General features: G+C 38.7%; 1 protein-coding gene across 5 annotated transcripts in view; it reads right to left on the bottom strand.

Moving 5' to 3' along the window:
• Pkib (cAMP-dependent protein kinase inhibitor beta) overlaps window positions 1–23,459 on the bottom strand; it is a 76,025-nt gene that overhangs the window by 42,248 nt on the left and 10,318 nt on the right. For 2 of the 5 annotated variants that reach the window (XR_009380997.1, XM_059272595.1), the window contains exons 2-3: window positions 3,009–3,119; window positions 1,214–1,281 (exon numbers count right to left, since the gene is read on the bottom strand). Coding sequence is in view for 1 of the 5 variants with exons in the window: in XM_059272592.1 (XP_059128575.1) it covers window positions 1,214–1,281; window positions 15,063–15,081 (87 nt within the window). In the remaining 4 variants the exon portion in view is untranslated. Of the gene's footprint in view, window positions 1–1,213; window positions 1,282–3,008; window positions 3,120–15,062; window positions 15,173–23,459 lie in introns of those variants that run through there. The other 3 variants (XR_009380996.1, XM_059272593.1, XM_059272592.1) reach the window with 2 other exon arrangements.

The raw sequence follows: 23,459 nt of genomic DNA, 5'->3' as shown, positions 1-23,459 counted from the left end.
ACAGAATGTTTAAGAGTTGAATACACCCTTTTAATTAAACAATATGCTGGATTTTATCTGACGATGCAAGTTAAAAAATATATTAAGTTCCCATTGACTGGTTTTATTAGCTACCTCACAAATGGTAAGGTTATTATAGCAACCTTAGATTAGCCTAGATAAAATAAATATTAACTACTAAGTAACAGTGATTCAAGGATTTCCCTGGATTATAAAAAGATCGTAAGCAGTGGTCATTTCAGGTCAACAACCCTCAAATACAGATATTTGTAGCTGTGAAATCCAGACATGTGCTGTCAAGGTTTCCTAGCTACTAAGGACCCTAGCTAGTGGCCTTGCTTTCCTGATATCTCTTTACACCATGGTCCCTGGAACAACACTCTTGAACTTAGTATATAGTCACTCATCATTGGCTTTAGTGGTAAGCAATACAAGCCTTATTAAGCTCACAGTTTTCCTTAAAGTAATAAGGTATAAAATGCTATTATCACAGATAACATTTGTAGGACATATTTCTATTTGTTTTTCTCTTACTGGTAAATTTCTTCTAAATTTACCTAATAACACATCTGTCAATATGTTTGCTTACCTTAAACTTTTTGACTAAGTAGAATAGGATGGGTCTGTCAAATTGTCAGATCCTGAACTGGCTCATTGAACACAATTATTATGACACAGTAATAGGCATTTCAGGAATGTATTGAAACTGAACAGACCTTAGCTATGTGAGATGCAACATGAGCTTTTAAAAAGTTTACTAAAACTGTTAAGCATGGAAAATACAAATCACATGACTTTTAAATGAGTAAACATGCTTCTCTTTCTTGTGTTCATGCCCTTTCTTCTTCTCTTCCTTCTTGTGTCATAAACTTTCTAAACCATGTGGACATGAGGGCAATACAAATGTCAGTCTTACAAAATGTGTGGACACAGACACACATAAGAGAAAAGCACAATGAAAATGACGTCAAGAAAGAGGAATTGGCCAAAGAATAATTGCAGTAACTAGCTGTACACACACATGGTAAAGGGTTTTTGATTGGCGTTTGGTTTCTTTTATAACATTTTGCTGCTGTTTTTGAAGAGTGGTAGATTTTTCAAATTTTCATGCCCATTCACATTGTGTAGCTATATTTGGTCAAACAAAGGAGCTATTTCTTTCCCCAAATTAGTATCTAATTTCTTAAGTAGAAGAAAATAAAAGGATACTTACAAATCTCTGATTATGATATGTTGTTATTTCTAAGACAGGTGAAGGGTGAAGCTGAAAATCTTTCTTTCCTGAAAATGGAAAAAAAAAGGGGGGGAACACATTGAATAACCAAAAAAGAGCATAATTAAGTTAAAAATGAAATTTGAATATTTTGGCTATGCTTTTTAAAACATGGTTAAACTAATGAACACTATGATTTTCCTGGCTTCCTTAGGAAAAATAGAACCTCTGAGTCAATGATGACACTGTGTGTAGAAAATTCAAAGGGATTTCACTCCCAACACCAGATGTGCCTAAGATTATCAGCTATAATATAGGGAGTCATTACTACACCAGCACAGATCAACGGCAAGTTGAGAGAAAAAAAATCATCTCATAGACACAACACATTACAGCAAGCAATTTTGTACTCGTCCACAGAAAGATCATATAAGAAAACACTTGGCATTGTTATATTTTTGAGTTGTGGATATGCATCACACATTCAGAACATGACCTGGTGCAGCTCATTTTGGAGTGGATATGAAATGTCTCTTACAGGCTCGTGCCTCTGAACCTTTGGCCCCTGGCTGGTGGTCGTGCTGGCTGTGGAAACTGTGGGAAGTGAAACCTAGCTGGAGGGAGTAGGTTACTGGGAGGAGGATTTGGGATTAGTCTGGCCTGGGTCCACCTAGATAACTCTTCTTTATCAACTTGTAAGAAACTGTGCTATCAGCTCCCACTCCCTATGAGGACCCCCGCTGCCCTGTGTTTCTTGCTATGATAACTGTATCCCTCTGACTGGTGACCCCAAATAAGTCTTGCTTCTCTTAAATTGTTTCTATTGGGTATTCATTCACAGCAGCCAGAAACTGAGGCATGCATGATACCAGGTCCCCAGCACAGCTACGGGAACCACAGAGAAGGAATTGAGCCATCTTCATCCCAGCTATAAAAACAAATTATATACACTCGATTCCTCTGCACAGAATGGGCCCTGGCTCTTGGTTTAGGCATCTGATTCAAACAGAGTGGAAAGTAGTAGGCCTATGACTTGCCAATGTTCACCTTAGCCACTCACAGCAATATGGTGTTTTACAGACTCGATTTGTCCCAGTTCAATGTGAAATTCACCCTTTCTAAACTGTTTTAACAATCTCCTAGACTATATTCTTTTGCACATGCTTGCTTACTGAAGATTTATTCTTTACCTGTATTTGGGGTGGAATCATTTCAAAGTCAATCTGCTGATGATCATACACCCTATGATTGATCCTTTCTAAGCTTCCTATCACTACATAATCAAGCCCAAGATTCATTTGGTATAAGATGTCCTACAGGAATTAACTCCATTCTACCTTTCTCTTTGCTTTTCACTCAAGCCCAATATACACCAAGGCTAAAACTCTAATGTTATACACAGACAATGGGATTGTATTTGCCTTTGTGGCTGAAGCTCTTTACCCTCAATTTTCTCTCACCCCTTGCATCCATTCATCTATTCTAGGTCAACTTGAGCACCCCTTCCCAGAATGCTTTCACATCTCTTTCAGACTAGGTAGAACATCAGTTACATCTAATTGTACCTATCCTGTGCATTATAAATTTTTCTCAGTGACCACCTTCATTCTCATGCTAGTTTTTGGTTTGTTTGTTTTTTTTAAACCTTTCAAAGGCATCAACTGTGACTCATTTGCTTTATCTCTGGCACAATATTTAGCAGATTGTGAAAGTAATGCAATCAATAATTTTTTGAACATCAAGGTGTGTGAGGTTCATTTGAGACTTACAGTTGCTTGATAGCATATTTTATTACCTTGTGAGACTCTTAAAAGTCAAACGAGGACATGTTTAGCCTTGTTCCTATACCCAACTTCTCATTTGGTTTCTTATTCTTCCACCCACTCAGGGACAGTTTCTCTTCAGTCTTACATTTATAGGCCAAAAATAAGGAAGTGAGAAGAAGAAGAGAAACATAAATGACAACATAGTCATGTGGGAAGTAACAAAAAGACAAAAATTTGTAAACTTAAACATTGGTAGACTATGATACCTATATACTCACTAAAAATCCACAAGGAAAAAAATCATAACCGCACTTTCCTTTTTTAACCATTTGCATATGTTCCTTGGCAAAGATCCAACAAAACTTGCAAACAGGAATTCACTATAAAGTCAGCTAATAAAACCATGCATTGCTATTTTTAAAATGAGGATTAAAATCACTATACTTTTATGCCCTTTCTAGAATTAAATTTAGGTGGGTTTTTTTGTTTTATTTTGTTTTGTTTCTTGAGCCAAGGTTTCACTGTGTAGCCCTGGCTGTCCTGAAACTTACTCTGTAGACCAGGCTGGCCTAGAACTCGAGATCCATTTGCCTCTGCTTTCCGAGTGCTGGGATTAAAGGTGTGCACCACCACTACCTGGCTAAAATTAAATTTAGTTTTAATGTTATAATTTTTGCCTACATTTGTCCACAACAAAATAAAAACATGAAATAGGAATAGAACTATCATTTTCCTTTCTGACTTCTTTTTGATTAAGATTAAATACAAAATACTTCTTCAGTGGTCCTTGGATATAGTTTTAAATCCATTAATTTGACTCATCATATATCAAAACTCAGATTTATAGATAATATGATAAATATAAATACAGTGAAAATTGAATCTCTAGACATCCTTTTTTAATTAAACATTTTTGTACAAAATTACAAAGATTCCTGAAAAAGTTTCAAGAAAAGTGAGATACACCTACTATTTTTGTAGTATTAACATACTACAAAATATGTATTGACATGACCCAAAGTCATCCAAGAGGGGAATCTCAATTGAGGGATTGTCCAGATCAGATTGGCCTGTGAATTTGTCTATGAGAGACTACCTTGATTGCTCATTAATGTGGAAGGGCCCAGCTCATTGTGGGCAGCACTATCTCTAGGCAAGTGGTCCTAGACTGTATAAGAAAGCTATCTAAACATAAGCTTGAAAGAAAGCCAATAAACAATGTTCATCCATGATTGCTGCTTCAAATTCCTACTAGAATTCCTATGATGACTTCCTTTATAATGAAGTAGAATATATAAACTAAACCATTTTCATCCTTAAGTTGATTCAGGTCATGGCATTTGTCATAGCAACAGAAAGAAAACTAGAATAATATCTTACATACTTTTATTTTTATTAATTATAAAAATGACCAGACTAATACATGCTAAATTATAACTGTATATATATGTTAAACACTTAAAGATAAATGTAAGATGAAATAAATATCAGTATGTGTTTGTGGTTGTTTGAAAGAGAAAGATCCCATAGGCTCATGTATCTAGCTGACTGGTTCCTAGTTGTCAAAAGTGTTTTTGGAAACATTAGGAAGCATGACCTTGATGGGTGTGTCACTGTTGGATGGGCTTTAAAAAACCCAAGTCAAACCATATCACTCTGTCTCTGCCTCCAAATTGTAGATCAGAATGTAAACTTTTGGCTACTCCTCCAGCACCATGCCTGCTTGCCTATTATCATGGTCCCTACTATGATTGTCCTGAACTTACCTGTAAGAGGTACAAGGTCCTTGTGCTTACAGATAAACTCTAGGGAAACCAGGAACGCTAAACATGCAGGGTTGTCTCTTCAAAGGAAAAGATATATAACATATTTTCTGCCCAGAGAGCTGGGAGCAAAGGTAGTTAGTAGCCTGGTGACCTTTGCTCTATCTGTATGACCAAGACCACAGTAAATCCTCTCCCTGACCCTTAAGATGTAACATGCAGTTCATCTATAGAACACATCTTTATGGAAGAAGTCACATGTACTTTACAAAGGGTTCCAATGTAATCACATCTTAAGCTTTGTTGTACCTGTGTAATTTAGTTAATTATTACCAGGAAACATTTTCCCAAATTGTGCTGTGCTTAAATATGTCTGAAATAAACAACCTGTGCCAGACTCTCAAAGGTTGAACCAATACCAGCTACTGAGTCATGTTGAACTGGACTTTTTTCTTGTCTGACATGAATTGATACTCTGCTGGCCATGGTGTGAGCAGAGAGACCCACACTAACCCTCTGAAACTGCAAGCCAGCACCCAATTCAATGCTTTCTTTTGTAAGTTGCCTTGGTGATAGTGTCTCTTCAAAGCAATACAACAGTGAATAAGATAGTGTTCCAGTATGATTTTCCTGAACTTTTATATGTAACAAATAATTTTCATGATGTGGATACCACACAAGTTCTAATTCTCTCTGCATTTCCTCTGCCGGAATTATGTTTTCTTCCAAATTTGATAATACTTTGATAGCTAAGAGATACAAAATGCAAAAAGAGCAAGTGACCACACCCAGATGGATTTCATTCCTTGCAAGGGAAGAGGGTCAAAATGTGAGTGTATCAGCAGAAACAGATCATGTGAGAAACAAACTCCTTCAGAATTGTGAGCTGTCAGAGATCTTGACTATCATCTAGTCTAGTGACTACTCAACTGTTTTATTTCAGGCGAACTCATAAGGGGAGGCCAATATAAAGATAGACACATGAAGACCTGCTGTGGATACCACAGGCTTCCAGGTCTGAGGCTCTGACTTTCCCTTCCCTCCACTATTCCTATTTCTAACCAAGGTTATAGTTAGAGAACTACATGGCCATTTGCTGTTATGGAGTCTGATCCACTAGACTAAAAATGGAACAAGAGCAACTACTTCACATCTGAAAGCAATAAAATTGCTGAAAGCATTTGTCTTAAGTTTTAAGTGTTTATCTTCCCCTCTGATGCTCTTCTTTCACAGGATTTGCTTCCTGCATAAACTTTATTTCCAGTAAAGATGTGAATCTCATTTAATAACTATGTAAATCATGAGTAGACAAGATTTATGGTAATTGTTGCCTCTAGGGTTAGCAAAATAATGAACATGTATTTACTCTTTACTACTAAAATTATGACAACTTGGTTATGTAAGTTTCTATCTCACAATATCTAGAATCGTAGATGGAAATTTCAAAAGATTATATCAGTCAAAGGTGTGTCCTGCCATAAAGATACTCAAGTTGTAGGACTGGGGATTGAAATAAGTTGTTTTGGAACAACTAATCAACGAGACAAGAGATAAGTTTTATCTAAGCTTGCATCTCACTGTTTTACAATTTCCATGAGGTGCTGTCTAATTATAGCTCCTTCATTAAGTATTTTTTCCATTTTTGTTTCTTATAGCAAATAATCATGTAATATATCAAAATATGAAAGATGAAATGCATCATATAACCACCGTTGAGTACTGTAAGGCAAATTAACAACCCCAACCATATTGGTAGGCTTTAAAGGGCTGTTCTTAAGATGCATTTAACTTCTCAAGGATGACAGCTGTAGAAACAACCATTAGAAGTGAATTATGATAATTATGATGATAAAAAAGTATGTGCATCCATGACTATGCTTTCCACCCACAACCCAAAGAATTAGCTGAGGAAAATGAGTGATGCTGTACATGATGCACAGGAGGCATGCAACACATGCTTAGTATTGAAGAAACACATTAATAAAAGAAGAAATATTTAAAAGGGGCTCAGAATAGAGAGATTGACATAGTACTTTAAGAATATTTAGATATTTTACGCTTTAGGCTACTGGCAAAGTTTAACAAATTTTCACGTTAAATTAGTTTTTCCTTAAAAGATGAAATGGGTATATTAACAGTGAGTAAACAGACACATGAGTAAAAAGTGTCTAGATGGGCAATAAAAACCCACCAAAGGATGAAGGTAGAAAAATTGGAATAATGAAGAGATGACACATGAGTTCCCTGTGAAGTGATTCCCCCATTCATCCAGAGAACTAGAACACTTAACACAAAGACTCTTACTCTGAGTCCTGTGTTATTAGGTGTGGTCATCCCAAGAGACTATTAAGCATGAGCTGTGAGCAGGAGTTCTAAGTTACTTCTAGATTACACTCTGAAAGAGAGGAAAGTGGTACTTTCCTCTTTGCAAATGGAACTGAATCTGTGGAAGTGAGTCATTAACTACAAGGTGGACAAAGATTCTACATGCAGATTATGGGACAAGAAGGGAGGAACCTTTCCTATGACATCATCAGGCCATTGTATGTCCCTGATCAGCTAGTAGAACTGTATGGAAGGAAAAGCAAAGTTTATGGCATTTTTAAACCACTATTTCGAGGCCTTACTGTAAGTATCAAACCTGTGTCCTAACTAATACGTAAGGTAAGAAAAAAAAAACTTTAAAATGAGAAAATTCATGGAAAGTAATTCTAGGAGATACTGGATGAGGGTGGGAATGAGCTTAAATAGGGAAAAATGTCTTAGTTTCAATGTCTGGGACACTAGGGCAACAGTAGAATGAACAAAACGATGGCAGGAGAAGAGAGGGTGGGGAAGTGAAGGATACCAGATTATAGTAGAAGAGACGATGGAGATGCTCAGCAAATAACTGGAACCAGGAGTCTGGGACACAGACAGCAGGGGAAATAAAAAATGGAATATCAGCAAGTTCTTATAGTGTACATATAGTTTACAAATGAGAATATAATATCAGAATAAGATAACATGTACTGTCCAAAATTGAGTAAAGTTCTATTTGCCCACAAATCAAAAACAGGTGTCCAAAATCAGCACAAGAAAAGTAAAGGCATTTCTTACATAGGAGTGCACTATTAGAAATAGTGGAGAGGGTGCCTGAACAGGTTTACCCAGTGATCAGACTAGTGAATACCCTAACTATGATCACAGAGCTTCTCTCCAATGACTGATGGAAGCAGATGCAGATATCCACAAACAGAACAAGTACCTGAGCACCCTTTCCTTTGGAAGACACATCCCTGACATCAAGCTCTACTATAGAGCTATAGTAATAAAAACAGCTTGATACTGGAATAAAAACCAACATGTGGGCCAATGGAATGGAATTGAAGACCCTGATATAAACCCACACACCTATGAACATCTGATTTTTGACAAAGAAGCCAAAACTGTATAATGGAAAAAAGAAAACATCTTCAACAAATGGTGCTGGCATAACTGGATGTCAATAGTAGAAGAGTGCAAATAGATCCATATCTATAGCCATGTACAAAACTCAAGTCCAAGTGGATCAAAGACCTCAATATAAAACCAGTTACACTGAACTTGATAAAAGAGAAAGTAGGAAGTAGTCTTGAATAGCATTGGCACAGGAGACCACTTCCTAAATATAACACCAGTAGTACAGACACTGAGAGCAAAAATTAATAAGTGGGACCTCCTGAAACTGAGAAGCTTCTGTAAGACAAAGGACACAGTAAATAAGACAAAAATAACTGCCTACAAAATGGGAAAAGATTTTCACCAACCCCATATCTGACAGAGGGCTGATCTACAAAATATATAAAGAACTCAAGAAACTAGACATCAAAATAATGAACAATCCAATTAAAAATTGGGCTATAGATCTAAACAGAATTCTCAAAGGAAGAATTTCAAATGGCTGAAAGACATTTAAGGAATTGTTCAGCATCCTTAGTCATCAGGGAGATGCAAATCAAAATGATTCTGAGATAGTCTTACATCTGTCAGAATCACTAAGATCAAAAGCACTGCAGACAGCTTATATTGGAGAGGATGTGGAGCAAGGGGAACACTCCTCCACTGTTGGTGGGAGTGTAAACTGATATAGCCACTTTGGAAATCAGTATGGTGATTTCTCAGAAAATTGGGAATCAACCTACCTGGAGACCCAGCTATACCACTCTTGGACATATACCCAAGGAATGCTCAATAATACCACAAGGACACATGCTCAACTATGGTCATAGCAGCATTATTCATCATAGCCAGAACGTAGAAGCAACGTAGATGCCCCTCAACTGAAGAATGGATTAAGAAAATGTGGTACATATACACAATGGAGTACTACTCAGCAGAAAAATGACATCATGAAATTTGCAGGCAAATGGATGGAACTAGAAAATATTATCCTGACTGAGGTAACCCAGACTCAGAAGGACAAACATGGTACGTACTACGTAGTACTAGTAGATACTACATTTAAAGCAAAGGATAATCAGACAACAACCCACAACTCCAGAGAAGCTAGCTAACAAGAAAGATCCAAAGAGGCACACATGGATCACCTTGGGAAGGGGAAACAGATAAGATCTCCACGAGTAAACTGGGGATGAGGGGTGGGCAATGGAGGGTAGGGGATAGGGGATGAAAATATAAGGGAATGGGATAGTTGAGCTGGAACAGGGATGGAGGGGGAAAGCAATGAAAGAGATATCATGATAGAGGGAGATATCATGGGAATAGAGAGAAACCTGGTGCTAGAGAAGTTGCCAGGAATCCCCAAGGATGACCCCAACTTAGACTAATAAAAATAGTGGAGAGGGTGCCTGAACTGAATTGGTTTGCCCAGTGATCAGATTAGTGAATACTCTGTCATCACAGAGCTTCTCTCCAATGACTGATGGAAGCAGATGCAGAGATCCACAGCCAAACACCAGGAAGAGATCCAGGAGTTCAGTCAAAGAGAGAGAAGAGGGGTTCTATGAGCAAGTGAATCAGGATCATGATGAGGAAACCTACAAAGATGACCAAACCAAACTAGTGGGAACTCATGAAAGTTGGATCAATGGCTGTGGAGCCTGCATGGGACTGGACTAGGCCCTCTGCATGGTGAGACAGTTGTGTAGTTTGATCTGGTTGGGGGACCCCCTGGTGGTAGAATTAGAATCCATCCCTGGTGCATGACAGGGCTTTCTGGAGCCCACTACCTATGATGGGACACCTTGTGAAGCCTTGAGGCAGGGGGAAGGGCTTGGACTTGCCTCTACTGGATGTGCCTCCCCATGGGAGGCTTTGCCTTCTTATGGTGGGGAGTGGGGGGTAGGTTGAGATGGGGAGGCTGAGGGGGTGGGAGGAGGGAAGAGGGGGACCTTTGATTGATATGTAAAATGAATGAAAAAAAATTTCTTAATAAAAAAACAAAAAATAAGTCAGAAAAATACAACATAGAAATGTTTAATGTAAAAAGTCTTTTTTCTCCCAAACTTTTAATGACTATGTGTCTAATACATCCTGTCTGAATGTGCACTTCCTGTAGCTGCACCTTTTCCATGTTAGGGCTTATCTAGCTCTGAGAAAAACAGCAGCTGCAGTGATGAATCACCAAACCTAGTTCTCAAAGCTGTTGCTCTTACTAAAAGCTGTGCCTCAATGTCAGCCATTCTCTCACTGTTGTAGGACCTGTCGGAGAATCATCAGCCTAATATACTGTGTCAATTGCTCTTCTCCTTGCATTGTGACACATTACACAGAACTTGTTGAAAATACCATCTCATGGACCTTTAGACACCAGAACAACCACACAATCATGAAAACGCAACCATTTTTTGTAAGAGTTGATAATAAATAACCCATTATTACAGATGTTGAAGGACTGTGATTTTTCAATTGAATGATCTCACGCACTCTCAATGTTGCCCTCAGGGGTTGTTCTCAGCCAGTCATATTCCAATTGTAACAGAAATATCAAATTAGGGTCATGAGTGGAGTAGTAGCCCTCAAAATGCTATGTTAAAATCATAAACCCTAGTACCTGTGAATGTAATTGGACTTGGAAGTAGTTATTGCAAGGTGACCAAATTAAGAAAAAAGAATTAGATGAGCCATTAAGAAAATATGATTGCTGCTCTTACAACAAGAGAGGAAACAGTGTTTCATCTCAAGACCAGCAGATATTAATTGATTTTGTCTAATCACTATGGTGACTGACACCAGAAGAACAAAGGGGATGTTCATAATATTAGAATATTATTTCCATGAAAATTTCTCAAGCAAATCAAATGAAGAGAAAATGATACCAAAAGGGGCAAGAGAATGACAGGAGCAAAGAGCTGAGACCCTGAACTCCTGCGCTGACATCTCTCTGGAGAGAAGACACAGGTGCTAGAATCAAGATGTCTTTGAATAGCATGATGACCTCTGTGTCACTGAAGAAGTTAAACACCCTCTGTAACCTTCAGTTTACTCATGAGTAGAACAAGACTAACACTTTCACCAAATTCACACAGCATGAACTCAGCAACGACTAGCAATGTCACTCCTTATCTCAATGTTGATCCAATGTTGAAGAAATAACCACCCTCCCAGGAACTCCGCTTTTTCTCTTTTACTCGTAAAGAAATTAGGCCAATAGAAAGATGAGTCAACTCTAAAACATACTCATATGCTGTAAAAATTACTTCTATAGTCACACTATATCCAATTGGAAATTATTCTCAAATTTTGTTGGTAGGAACATTTTAAAATATATTGATTCCTCTTTCTTGTTTGTTTAGATATTCATATGTAGTATCAGTATCTATTTAGAAGATATTGGATAGGGTAATAATTTTTTATCATTGGGCTGCCTGTAGCTTTTATGAACATTAAATATCATTAGATGATACATTATATTACTTTTTAATATACAAGTAACAGTAATTCCTTATGGTAAAAGCATGCTTATCTCATAACATTATCTTTTTAAAAACTTGTTTTATCTTATTGAGTAGCCTGAGGTGTAAGAAACATTGAAATACCCAATCCTCAAACATAAGTGCCTTGTATATAAAGGGGATTATGAAATGAATGGGTTTTCGATAAATGCTAATATTGATTGCAAGAACACGTCAATTCCTGGCATTTGTCTTTTCCATTTAAAACCCAGCTCCAGAGCTATTTTTCTGAATAAACCACACATTTCCAGATGAAAACACATTCTCTTTAACTGCTTAATATAGATATAACCAGCCTTTAGTCTGTTCAAAGCCATAGGGACTGTATCTTCCTCATTGAGTCTAATATCTTTTCTGTGGTTTGGACCTCAAATGTACCCTAGCAGTCCTTCCTCCTCATAGAGGCATTATGAAGGGGAGCTGGAAACCTTATGAGGATGTAGTGCAAGTCCAAGGTTGTTGGAGACAGACCTTCGAAGGAGACAGTGGGACTCTACTCTTCATGTTCCAGGCAGTTCCACAGATAAAGGAATGAGCTTCCCTCTGCCCTGTGGTCCCCATTATGACAAGGCTGTTTTTGGGGTCTAAAAGCAATGGAGTCAACCGAATGTGGATTAGAACCTACAAACCTTTCCCCTTCACTAATTGATGGTTAGTGAAGGCATATGCCACAAAATAGATTTCTGCCTGACACATTACTTATGCACCATATGCCCTGACAGCTCTCAGCCCTGAGTTCTAGGAATGGAGAATGTGACTATGTTGGGGCTTGAGCTTATAAGGGAGCAGGGGTCCAGGACCATGGAACGTTGAAATTGAAATAGCTTTAACATCTTTTATCTCATTTGTCCAATTCTGCACCTGAACTCCAACAAGCCTTTTTCTCTGAGTGAGTTGCTGGAGTAAGTAAAGGCAGAATTAGATCAGGTCTTCTGCGATCTAGGGCACTCTTCTCTTCACTACATCATTTTGTCTTTCGAGGCATAACACAATCCCAGTTTCTTTGTTCTTGTCCACAGTAAGGAAAGTGTATAATAAACCCATTGTTTTTTTTTTATTAACTTTTATTAGTTTTTTTTGTGGTTTTTACATCATGCATCCTGATCCTGCCCTTCTTTCCATTCACCCTTCTTCTCATGGCCCCCACCCCATATCTGCCCTCTGCCCTTGCAATCTGTGCCCCCACAAAGCAAAACAAAATTTAAAAGGAAAACCAAAAACCAAACCACACCAACCAACAAAAAAGCAAAACTAAGCAGAACAAGAAAGAAGAAAGAAAGAAAGAAAAAAAACACAAAAAAACAAACAAACAAAAAATAAATAGAATCTTGCTGTGGAAGCAGTGGTGTGGCCCAGTGAGTCACACACACGTTTCACCTTTTAGTCCCTTTATCTTCATTTATGAGTGTTCATTGCCATGAGTCATCAGTCGGGCTCAAGACTTCTGTCATCTGTCACACCATCTCACCAGAGCTCCCTCCAGGACTTCCTATGTTGTCCTATGTCATGGAGATTCTGCAGATTTGGATCTATAGGCTCCTCTGCTATGGATATTGCTCTGTATAAATAAGATGCTGATTGGCCAGTAGCCAGGCAGAAAGTATGGGCGGGACAAGCAGAGAAGAGAATTCTGGGAACAGGAAGGCTGAGTCAGGAGACGCTGCCAGATGCTGCCATGACTACCAACATGTAAGATACTGGTAAGCCACGAGCCATGTGGCAAGGTATAGATTTATAGAAATGGGTTAATTTAAAATAGAAGAACTAGATAACAAGAAGCCTGCCATGGCCATACGGTTTGTAAGCAATATAAGTCTCTGTGTGTTTACTCGGTTGGGTCTGAGCAGCTGCAGGACTGGTGGGTGAGAGAGATTTGTCCTGACCGTGGGCCAGGCAGGACTGGAGGAAACCAACTACACTCCTCCCTTCTCATGTTCTAACAGTTCACAGATGAGGTGAATGTTGGGGTGGGCCAACTCACAGCTCATGATCTCCCCTCTCCCCTGGCAACCCAGGCCATGGACATTAGCACAGACTCCAGCTGCAGCAGGACCACAGACCTAGACATGGCCCTCAGCAGCAGCTCCAGCCCAGACACCACCATCACCCAGGTGGCAGCACAGACCACCCAGATCCGTTTGGCCCAGGTGGTGGAAACACTTTGAGAGTGTTCAGAAATAATGGCAAAGGATTATATTTACTTCATCCAAAAATCTGCTTGACATCTTCTAATTAATTTGTACAGGCAAATTAACATGGCTGAGAATTTCTGTGTCCTTAAAAACATCTTAATATTATGACATACAGGGTCAATGTTTCTATTTCTTTTTCTTTGTAGCTATCTGTCCTGTGTTATGTCAGACAAAGGATTATTGCTTTGCTTCACTTGTCTTTTTGTTCCTTTTCTTTTTTATTCGTTTATTTATTTATATTGTTTGTTTCATTTCTTTTTGAGACAAAGTCTCTCTATATAGTCCTGGCTTTCCTAGAACTCACTATATAGATCATAATGGCCTTGAACTCACAGAGATCCACCTAGCCCTGCCTCCTGAGTACTGGAATTAAAGGCATACACCACCATGCCCAGCTCTGTTTTATAACAGATCATTAAATCACTATCACCTATCCATTTCCAGACCTTCCCCCTTCTTGATAAGCTATTGGTTGAATGCAAGTCATATACAGAGCCAACTTTCTATTAAGAAAAGTTTGACACTAAGAACTTACTAAGCTTGGTTTTTTTTTTTTTTTTTTTTTTGTTTTTTTTTGTTTTTTTGTTTTTTTTTGTTTTTCGAGACAGGGTTTCTCTGTGTAGCTTTGCGCCTTTCCTGGAACTCACTTGGTAGCCCAGGCTGGCCTCGAACTCACAGAGATCCGCCTGGCTCTGCCTCCCGAGTGCTGGGATTAAAGGCGTGCGCCACCACCGCCCGGCCCTAAGCTTGGGTTTTAAGAACTGATTAAGAATATGTCTCTTATCGCTTCTCGGCCTTTTGGCTAAGATCAAGTGAAGAATATGTCTCTTTATAAACATGGAAAACTCTTTGTCTTAATTTGAAAGACAGCAGAGTATTACGTTTTCTTTTTCTAAGTTAAAGTTAGTTAATGCTTATGTAAATGAGAGATGTACAAGTAATTTTAGGTAACATAAAGAACTAAGAGGTCCTGCAAAATGATCTCACATTTTATTCATCAGTATCTTGGTTATTCATGATGTCCTCTAAGGCATATCTTTTTTTAATCTCCTCTGAGAGAAACCCAGCATGGTTAGGGATGATCATCCCCAGTGCTAGTTCCTTTGAAAACATCCTTCCAAAGAATACTAACATTTGCACTACTCTTTGTGACAGCTGATTTTGCTTGCCAGCTAAACTGGGTTAAGAAATACCTTGTTCATTGAGACACATCTTTGGGTGTTATCTGTGAAGACATTTCCACAGGTTCAACAGCGAAGGAAAGATCCACCTTGGATGTAAGCAGCGTCATCTCATGAGATGGGATCCATGACTGAGTAAAACAGAATGAAAGAGAAGAGGAGAGAGGAAGCTGAGTGCCAGCATTTCCTACCTTTCTTCTTTTCTTCTTCTTCTTTTCTTCTTCTCCTCCTTTTCCTCTTTGTTCCTCTTCCTCCTCTTCTTCTTCCTCTTCTTCTCCTCCTTCTCTCCCTCTTCCTCTTCTTTGTCTTCTTCTCCTCATCCTCATCCCTTTTTTTCTTTATTTGGTGATTTCACAGAATGCACCCCATCATGCTTACTTCCCACTCCTCCCATGTCCACTCCCCCGTTGTGGTCTTCCCCCCAAAAAAAACAGGAAAAAAGTCCAATTTGTGTTGTCCATATAGTTACTGGAGCATGGTCAAACTCACAGTGGCTAGCCCCTTAAAGAAAAGTGAGTCCTTCCCCACCCCACATCGTTAGCCATCAATTGTGGAGAACTACTACTCTTCAGCATCTTTATCACAATTTTTAAGGCTTCTCTTCGATGACTTCCAGTCCAGGTTGTTACTTTTTCTAAGGATTGGGTGGGGGTAGGGATTGTCACAGAAGACTTCTATGTCTCTCTTTCTCCACTATGAGTCTGCAGTCATCAATACCACTGCAGGAGAAGCTTCCTTGTCCTTTCCAGTCAGCAGGAGCACCATTCATGGACTTCCACATGATATCTGGCAACAGTACAGGCCACATCTGGCCTCTGGGGACAGCAGGTGCCACAGACCTCAGCATAGTACAGGCCATGAACACCAATAGCAACACCTGTGGCAGCCCAGCCCATGGATATCAATACGGCTTTAGGCAGCAGTTCAAACAATAGGCATCCACACGGCTTTTGGTAGTAACATGGGCCACAGATATCAACTTGGTCCCCGGCTGCAGCAGGACCACGGACTCAGACATGGTCCCCGGCAGCAGCTCAGATCACGGACGTCAACTTTGTCCTCAGCATGGTCTTCATTCCACTTCTTGATTTATAGAGATTCACGGAGTTCTACTAACGCGCTCCTCTTTCTATTGAACCCCTCCATGCCTTCCCTGCTGGATCCTTTTACATCACGAGCCAAAAATAAGCCTTGCCTCCCTTTAGTTTTTTTTTTTTTTTCTAAGCGTTTGGTATAAGTGATGAGAAAAGTAACAATACACGTAATTTTCTTGGCTTTTAAAAATAAATTAAGTGTATTTTATGTTTTTATAGATCTTTATTATCTTTGCTGAATCAGTTAATAAATACTAATTCTCAAGAGAAATATAGAGCTACATCAGAAGTAATTTTTCAGTGTCTAGAACCACTCATTTCCTGTAACTACCATGAGACTAAAACATTATTCACTCAAAAAGTCCACATGACCTTATTTGATAAAATCTAGTTTTTATTTCTCATGAAAACCATCCTAATTAAAAATTTAAATAACCCCATCCCATTCTTTAATACTCTCATAAAATGTTAGCTCCATTAACGTTGGCACTCAATGTTAATGTTAAATTAACATTTTGAGTTGGTCTGCAATGCTCAATCCATTTGTTAAAATGGGGTTAAGCAAATAAATGGCATTGCTAACATAATATCACCAGGTGCTTTGAATGTACAGGAACTAGGAGAAAAATCTTTCTGAATTTTGTTGTTTTCCAGCACTAAACAGCACTAATGGGCAGCAATCACTGATGTTTCTATTTTATACACAAGCACCAAGCTCTAACACTTTAAATAAAACACTCAAACTTTCTCATTTAGAAAGTTTAGAGGTAACAAAAATAATCCCCCACTCTAAGATAGCAGTAATAGTACTAAAATTAGTGTCAATGATAATAACATCATGGAGCAATTGCTATGTGCAATACAAAGTTTTAAGTATGCATATAAATGCTAACTTGACTAATCTTCCTAACAATTTTATAAATCACACAGTATTAGCCCTAATTTCCATGAGCACGGTTAGTTCTTCTGCGTAAGTCGTGAAATGCCTGGCTGAATCAACTTAAGGGGAAGTGTTTTTGTTTTCAGTTTGTGGAGTCTTTTCTCAGTCATGCTTTCCTGACCCCATTGCATAGGCAGAGCATTACAGCAGCAGGAGTAGGGGGCAGAAGAGGGCTGGTTACTTTCATGGTGGCCAGGAAATGGTCAAGAATAAGACACCCCCAAATCCTTGTCCCACTGACCTACTTTCTCCAGCTGGGCCTCACCTTCTAACGTTTCCAAGATGCTGCTTCCAAGGGACCACATATTGAGAATCTGAGACTGTGGGGAACTTCATAGGCAAACTGTAATGAGAACACCAAGTATCTTCTTCTGCCCACCTCTCGCTAGTCTCAATTTTTAGGAACTTTTCCCTATTGTCCCCATAAGTGAGAAGACAAAAAAGAAAGGTAAACTTAGGTCCTTATCAACAAAACAGAACAAAACAAAAACAACAACAAAAAGCTGAAGTTCTAACTTGTATGGAAACCTGGCTAAAGCTTTTATATATTTATATATTATCTAAAATATAATAGAGGTAATTTGTATGTTGTTTCTTTAAACAACCAACAGATGTTACCAAATAAGCATTATTATAACATTTTCAAGATAAGTATGATCATCCCCATTCCATCAATGAGAAGCAGTCTGGTTGGAGGTCGGGGGGCTTTCAAATACACAAGCTCAGAATTGACAGTGTCAAGATTTGAACTCAGATCATGAATGGAATACAAATACATCAACCACTGGTGCTTGTGCTGCCTAGAACAAACAGCAACAACAAAACCCATAGTCCATGTAGGATTTGGTAATATCCATGGCTTCAGGCATCAACTGGGGTTAAAACATATTCCCCATATGGGAAAGATATCACTGTGGTATTTGGTATGATGTACAGAGTATAATAGTAGAACTGGAATGTCTGAATGCTATCTTGTACAGCACAGCTATCTATAGTCATTAGTCAAAGTCCATATCTTTAGTTATGTCCTTCAATGACTCCAACATGAATCACATAGTTCTTGCATTGGAAAACTGATTTGAGAGAAATGTTTTAGCTCACTGAGTCCATCAAGGTGTGGCTGAAAGTGAGTGTTTAAGTCAGTCTACTCCCTAATCTTTTAAAAATTAGAAATATACCACTGAAAAAAAATAGCTCAATAAATACAAATATAGTTTCCTGGGGGTGGGGTGGGGTGGAGCATTGGAAACAAAATTCCAAGAAATTCTAAGTTATGGTGAATCCAGAAGCAAGCACTGCAGACCACCTCAACATGAGAGAATCCAAACACAAATATTCATTTGCACATTAGACCCTCTACAAAATGCCACAGGTTACACTCAAAATTAAAGCCATGCCAAATAGGATACATATTATCCTATCATCAGTCATTTGCAACTAAAGACACTACAACAAATTTCAACTCTAGTTTGCCATGAGCAGCTACAGTTTGGAGGTAAATCATCCCCCGTGTAGACTGAAGCTGACTGACTAAAAATAACAATGCGTTTATCAGCATTTTGGTGACACTCATGAGCGCTCCCAATGAGTGTATAGCCGAGAGCAACCATTTCAGAGGCAAGTTTTATTGGGTAAAGGCCAACTACCAAGGCTAACTGTTGGGGTTTAAATCTGAAATGGCATCCACAGACAGGCTCATCTTTTCAATGCTCAGTGATGCTATTTCAAAAATCTGTGAATCCTTTAGAAAATTCGGCCTGGATGGCTGAAGTGAATCACTGGAAACCAGACTTAAAAGAGTATACCTGCCTCTTTTTGTGCTCATGTGAACAGCCACAACCGCAGACTTCCGCCACCACACCCTCCTCTGCGCCTTCCCCACCATGGTGGACTATGACACAGGAAAGCAGACGCAGAACTAAACTTGCCCTCCCTGAAGTTGCTTCTAGGAGGTGTTTTGTCACCACGAGAAGAAAAGTAACTATTATAATCAAGTAACTAACTGAAAGCTGGGAGAACTGTTTCACTCCTTTAACTAGAAGCTAGCTGGGACAACCCCCTAAGAGTGAAAGAGGACATATATGTGCTTCACAAGAGATATGAAGGGGAAAACCATGCTGTTAAAACGTAAGTCAAGATGAACTTAGATTAAACCAGGAGGCCAGAGAAGCCTCTAAGGAGGTCAATGAGGAAAGGAGGCCTGGAAAATCTACTGTGTGTGTGTGTAGACACAGCCACGGGTGATCTTGCCTTCAATAGAATGACTCGATTTATCTGATTCACTTCCGTTTTTACATCTTGGTGCCACGCCTCCAACTTGAGGATGTCTTTGTTACTCCTCTGGTCCTCCCCTTAGGATTTCCAATTCCCCCACAGTCCTCTGGCCCCCTCATTCTTCTCAGCTGGGTCCTGGCTGACTGGCTGCATGTCTAGAGCTGTGGATGATGGTTCTTTTCATTGAGGAGCCAGGGGCAGTGTGAATCAACTGGGCGATGGACAACTGAGGACAAATGTAAACTATTTCCCTCAGCTTCAAATATTGCATTAGAATTGAATGCATAAGCAAAATTTACTGAATTCCTATGATTTTTTTTTATCAACTGAGGTACAATGTGCTTTAACTTCTTAGTGCAGTTTTGTTAAATCAAAGTGATGTTTATGTAACAGCTGTTTTAAAGAAATACTTAAATGACATCTACATAACACAATATTCTTTTACAGCTTTACCAGATCTGTTATTTCATAGAGGCAAAAGTTATGTTGACCAGATTCTACATGTACATATATTAGCCCCATAACCAAATTTTAAAAAATACATTATTTGGATGTAACCCCAATAATAAAGAAGAAAATTTCTTAAAATATTATATATAAAGGAAAAGAAAACTCACAATACCATGAAACATAAGATTACTATCAAGTGAGAGAAAACCCCAAAATAATACTCTTTTCTTTGAAGTCAAAATTTATAATTCCACATATTCTTAAGTTTTTAAGTTTTACAATTCTATATGTTCACAAAACACAAACAATTGTTTCATTATCAGTATTTTATAGGTAAAAGAATAAAGCCTATAATTAATATTTGCCTATGCAGTACTTCATAAGAGTTATTTAATTTTAAACAAATTATACTCATAAACATGATACATATTAAGGTTATTTAAGATTACTCTCCCTAGAAATGATATCTTTTCTGTAAAACTCACCATAATTACTAACTATATATTTATATGTTTGTTTATGTCTGTCATCTCTTCTAAACTGAGAAAGTTTCCAACCTAAAATTGACTCACATTTTGTTTTTGCTTCAATAGAAAGCAAAATACATTCTGCAGAAACTATATTTGAAATTTTGATCTTTTTCTGAAACCAATGGCATATAGTAGGATACTATCTATAGATGCTGAGCAGTAGCAATGAGTGGTTACCAGCTGGGCAGAATCAGTGACACACAGTCTGTGTACTCTACACTGTAGAGTTGCGGGAATGTTGTATGGGGTAGGTCAGGTGTATTAAATGCATTTTTAATACAAGGTACTTTTGATTAATTAATGCCTTATAATGCAGGAGTCAAATGAAAGAGCATTCTAGCTGACTTCTGCAAGCAGGGAAAGAAAAAATTAACTTAGGGCTTGAAAATCCCAACTCAAGCTCTGCGTAAAGGACCTGAAATCTATGTATTCTCCCAAATAAGTCCTTGTCTCCTATAATTATGGAGACTATGTTTCAAGCCCAGAGTCTTATCCTTTTAAGTTGATTGTAACAGAAAATAAATTTCCTACCTCACAGAATTATTTCCCTGAAAGTAAACCATTGGCAGGAAGACACCTAAGCTGCAGACAGATGGAATGTCCCAGTGAAGCCTGGGAGAGCAACACCCTCAATGCTGGTTGATTTTCTGCACCACTAGAGAGACCTTCTACACAGTGAGGAGGTTAACCATGCCTTACCTAAAACTTGTATATCTGATGTCAGTAACTTGCAAGTAAATGATGTTCTCCTCAGAACCCACCCTGCCACAGCTTTGTTTTTAGATTTATGACTCTACCTCGCAGACTCCAGAAGGTAAAGCACAATATATGCCCAATGCCAAAGGAGCAAAAATTTTCCCTATTTATATAGATATAAAGCTGGGGAATGGTGCAGGATTAGGTAGGACTTAAGTATATGCAGTGCTAACTGGACAAGAAATCAAACCAGAACAATCTGGCTTGTGGAGACTGTACTCTTGCTTGTTGATTTTGGTGTCCCGAGGGAGGAAATAGCTAACTTGCTAAAGCCCTCCTTCATTGTCATAAACGAAGGAACTCTGGTACTGGTGAGCACTCCTCACATCATCACAAGCTTTCACCCAGTCTCAGAAAAGCCAGTCTACAGAGCAAACTTCCCTCCATGAAAGCAGGAGAAATGACTCGACACTGACAAGAGTTATATGTTTACCTGTCTCCTACCCTTATGGTGACTACACCAAGGAAAGGAAGTTAATCATTCCATTCACAAACTACTGGACAGTAGCTCCAAAATGACACCATTAGCAAGAGTCCTAAACATCACTTAGTCTACCAGCCTGTACGAACTCAGAGAGGTTGGGTGGGTGGTGAAGTTTTGGCTCAGGTAAACAGGCTTGTGTGTTCCAAACCCAGTTCATCGCTATTCTCCCATTCCAGTATATGTTATTGGACTATGTATATTTACAGCAACCGGTATAATTTCTTCATTGCTTTTCTGCGTGTGTTATTACAGTAGGACTATTTGAGTAGAAACTTCTACCACTGTTTGTGCATGGTAAGACAAAACAAAACCAGATTTCTTGACTCTTTGCAGAGAGATTCATGACACTGTCAAGGAATTGAAAGGTACACCGGTAAATTCCCACCACCCTCCCAGTTAGTTCTCCTGGTTGGCCTGTGTGGACTTTTCCATACATGCTGAATGCCTAGAGGTTTAATAGTGTGAAGCATTTTAGTAAATTCCCTCAAAGGTAAAATGGAAGTCACACTAGTTCCCAATACCCTCCCCAGTGAAGCACAAAGTCAAATGGGCCCCTAGATTTGGAAAGCAACACATTTTTAGCTTGTGTGTGCTGCTCTGGCCCACTTACTTAGTGGTCACGAAAACTGCAGGTTAGAAGTAGGTCCATGAATAAGAGAGGGCTCTGCAAAAAGGCCAGGCTGCCATGTTCTGCCATTGGGGGCTTATGACTCATCAGCTCTGATGGTGCTTTATGTGCCAGTAGCTGTTGGGGATGCTGTTTGCAGCCCATAGCAGACCCTACAAGGGAATCACGGTGAGGATTCTTCTGCAGATAGCTACCTTCCCTTGGAGAAATGGCATTGAACTTTTTTACTAAGTCTTAGTAGTAATGTCTCCCATGGGCCACCACTTTACCATCAGCATCATGAATTAGTTGTTGAACCCACTAGTACAAAAAAAAAACCCTTCAATTCTAAATGGGAGCCATGTGTATAAGACTGAACTCAAGCCAGTCCTAAAAACACAAATAATTTAACCAGGAGCTAGTCCAAGTGTCCATAATCTAATGTCTTATTACCTTCTTTCCTACATATGGCTTCATCAAGACTTTGTTATAACACATTGGCAGGAAGAGAAGCTAGAGTCCGGCTTATAGATATTTGTGCATGATATGTAAGTACTATATGTGGGTAGACAGCTATTGCAGTATAGCTTCTTTTGAATGTATCCCTGAAGGATAGTGTGGGTCTCTACCAGGCAAAGAACGCTAACCTAGTGTGCCTGCTTGAAAGCAAAAGGAATAATGAATGGTTGGAAGAGAAGTTTGTGTTAATGCATACCAGCTTTGCTGTGTGCCCAGTTCTAGAGAAAAAGAACTATAATTAGGAGTATTTATTTTATTGTATGTGTGTAGTTTTGCTTTCATCTTCCCTTTAAGCACTTATCATCCAAGCTTTATGACACATAGCTATTATAGCTGCATCATGGTGTCTAAGTAATATGATGTAAAGAATAGTGACCATCACCTAGTCACATTATTTTCTTCCCAGAAATAGTTAGTATGGTTTTGATTACAAATCATGCTTCAAAAGAGTTCTATCATAATACCCAAGAATGACTCATTCATTGTTCCTGAGATTAAAGGTGGTTTAATAAGAGGTACAAGAGTGTTAAGCTGACAAAGGTTGGACTTTGATGACAGCTCCATGACAGTCAGTTTGTTGAGGTCATTGTCCTCAATGATCTATCACATACTGACGTAGGAGTTGCTGTGAGGTGTTTTGTAGACATCATAGCATCTGCAATCAACTGACTCTAAGAGGTTTATCCTTAGCAATCAGAGTGGACCAGATCCAATCCCTCAAAAGGCTTGAGAGCAGAATGAGGGTTTGCTAAGAT

The sequence above is a fragment of the Peromyscus eremicus genome, chromosome 8b, assembly GCF_949786415.1.
Source record: "Peromyscus eremicus chromosome 8b, PerEre_H2_v1, whole genome shotgun sequence".
Lineage (NCBI taxonomy): Eukaryota > Metazoa > Chordata > Mammalia > Rodentia > Cricetidae > Peromyscus > Peromyscus eremicus.
Note: the sequence above shows the minus strand (reverse complement) of the source record. Positions and strands in the feature narration are given on the sequence as shown.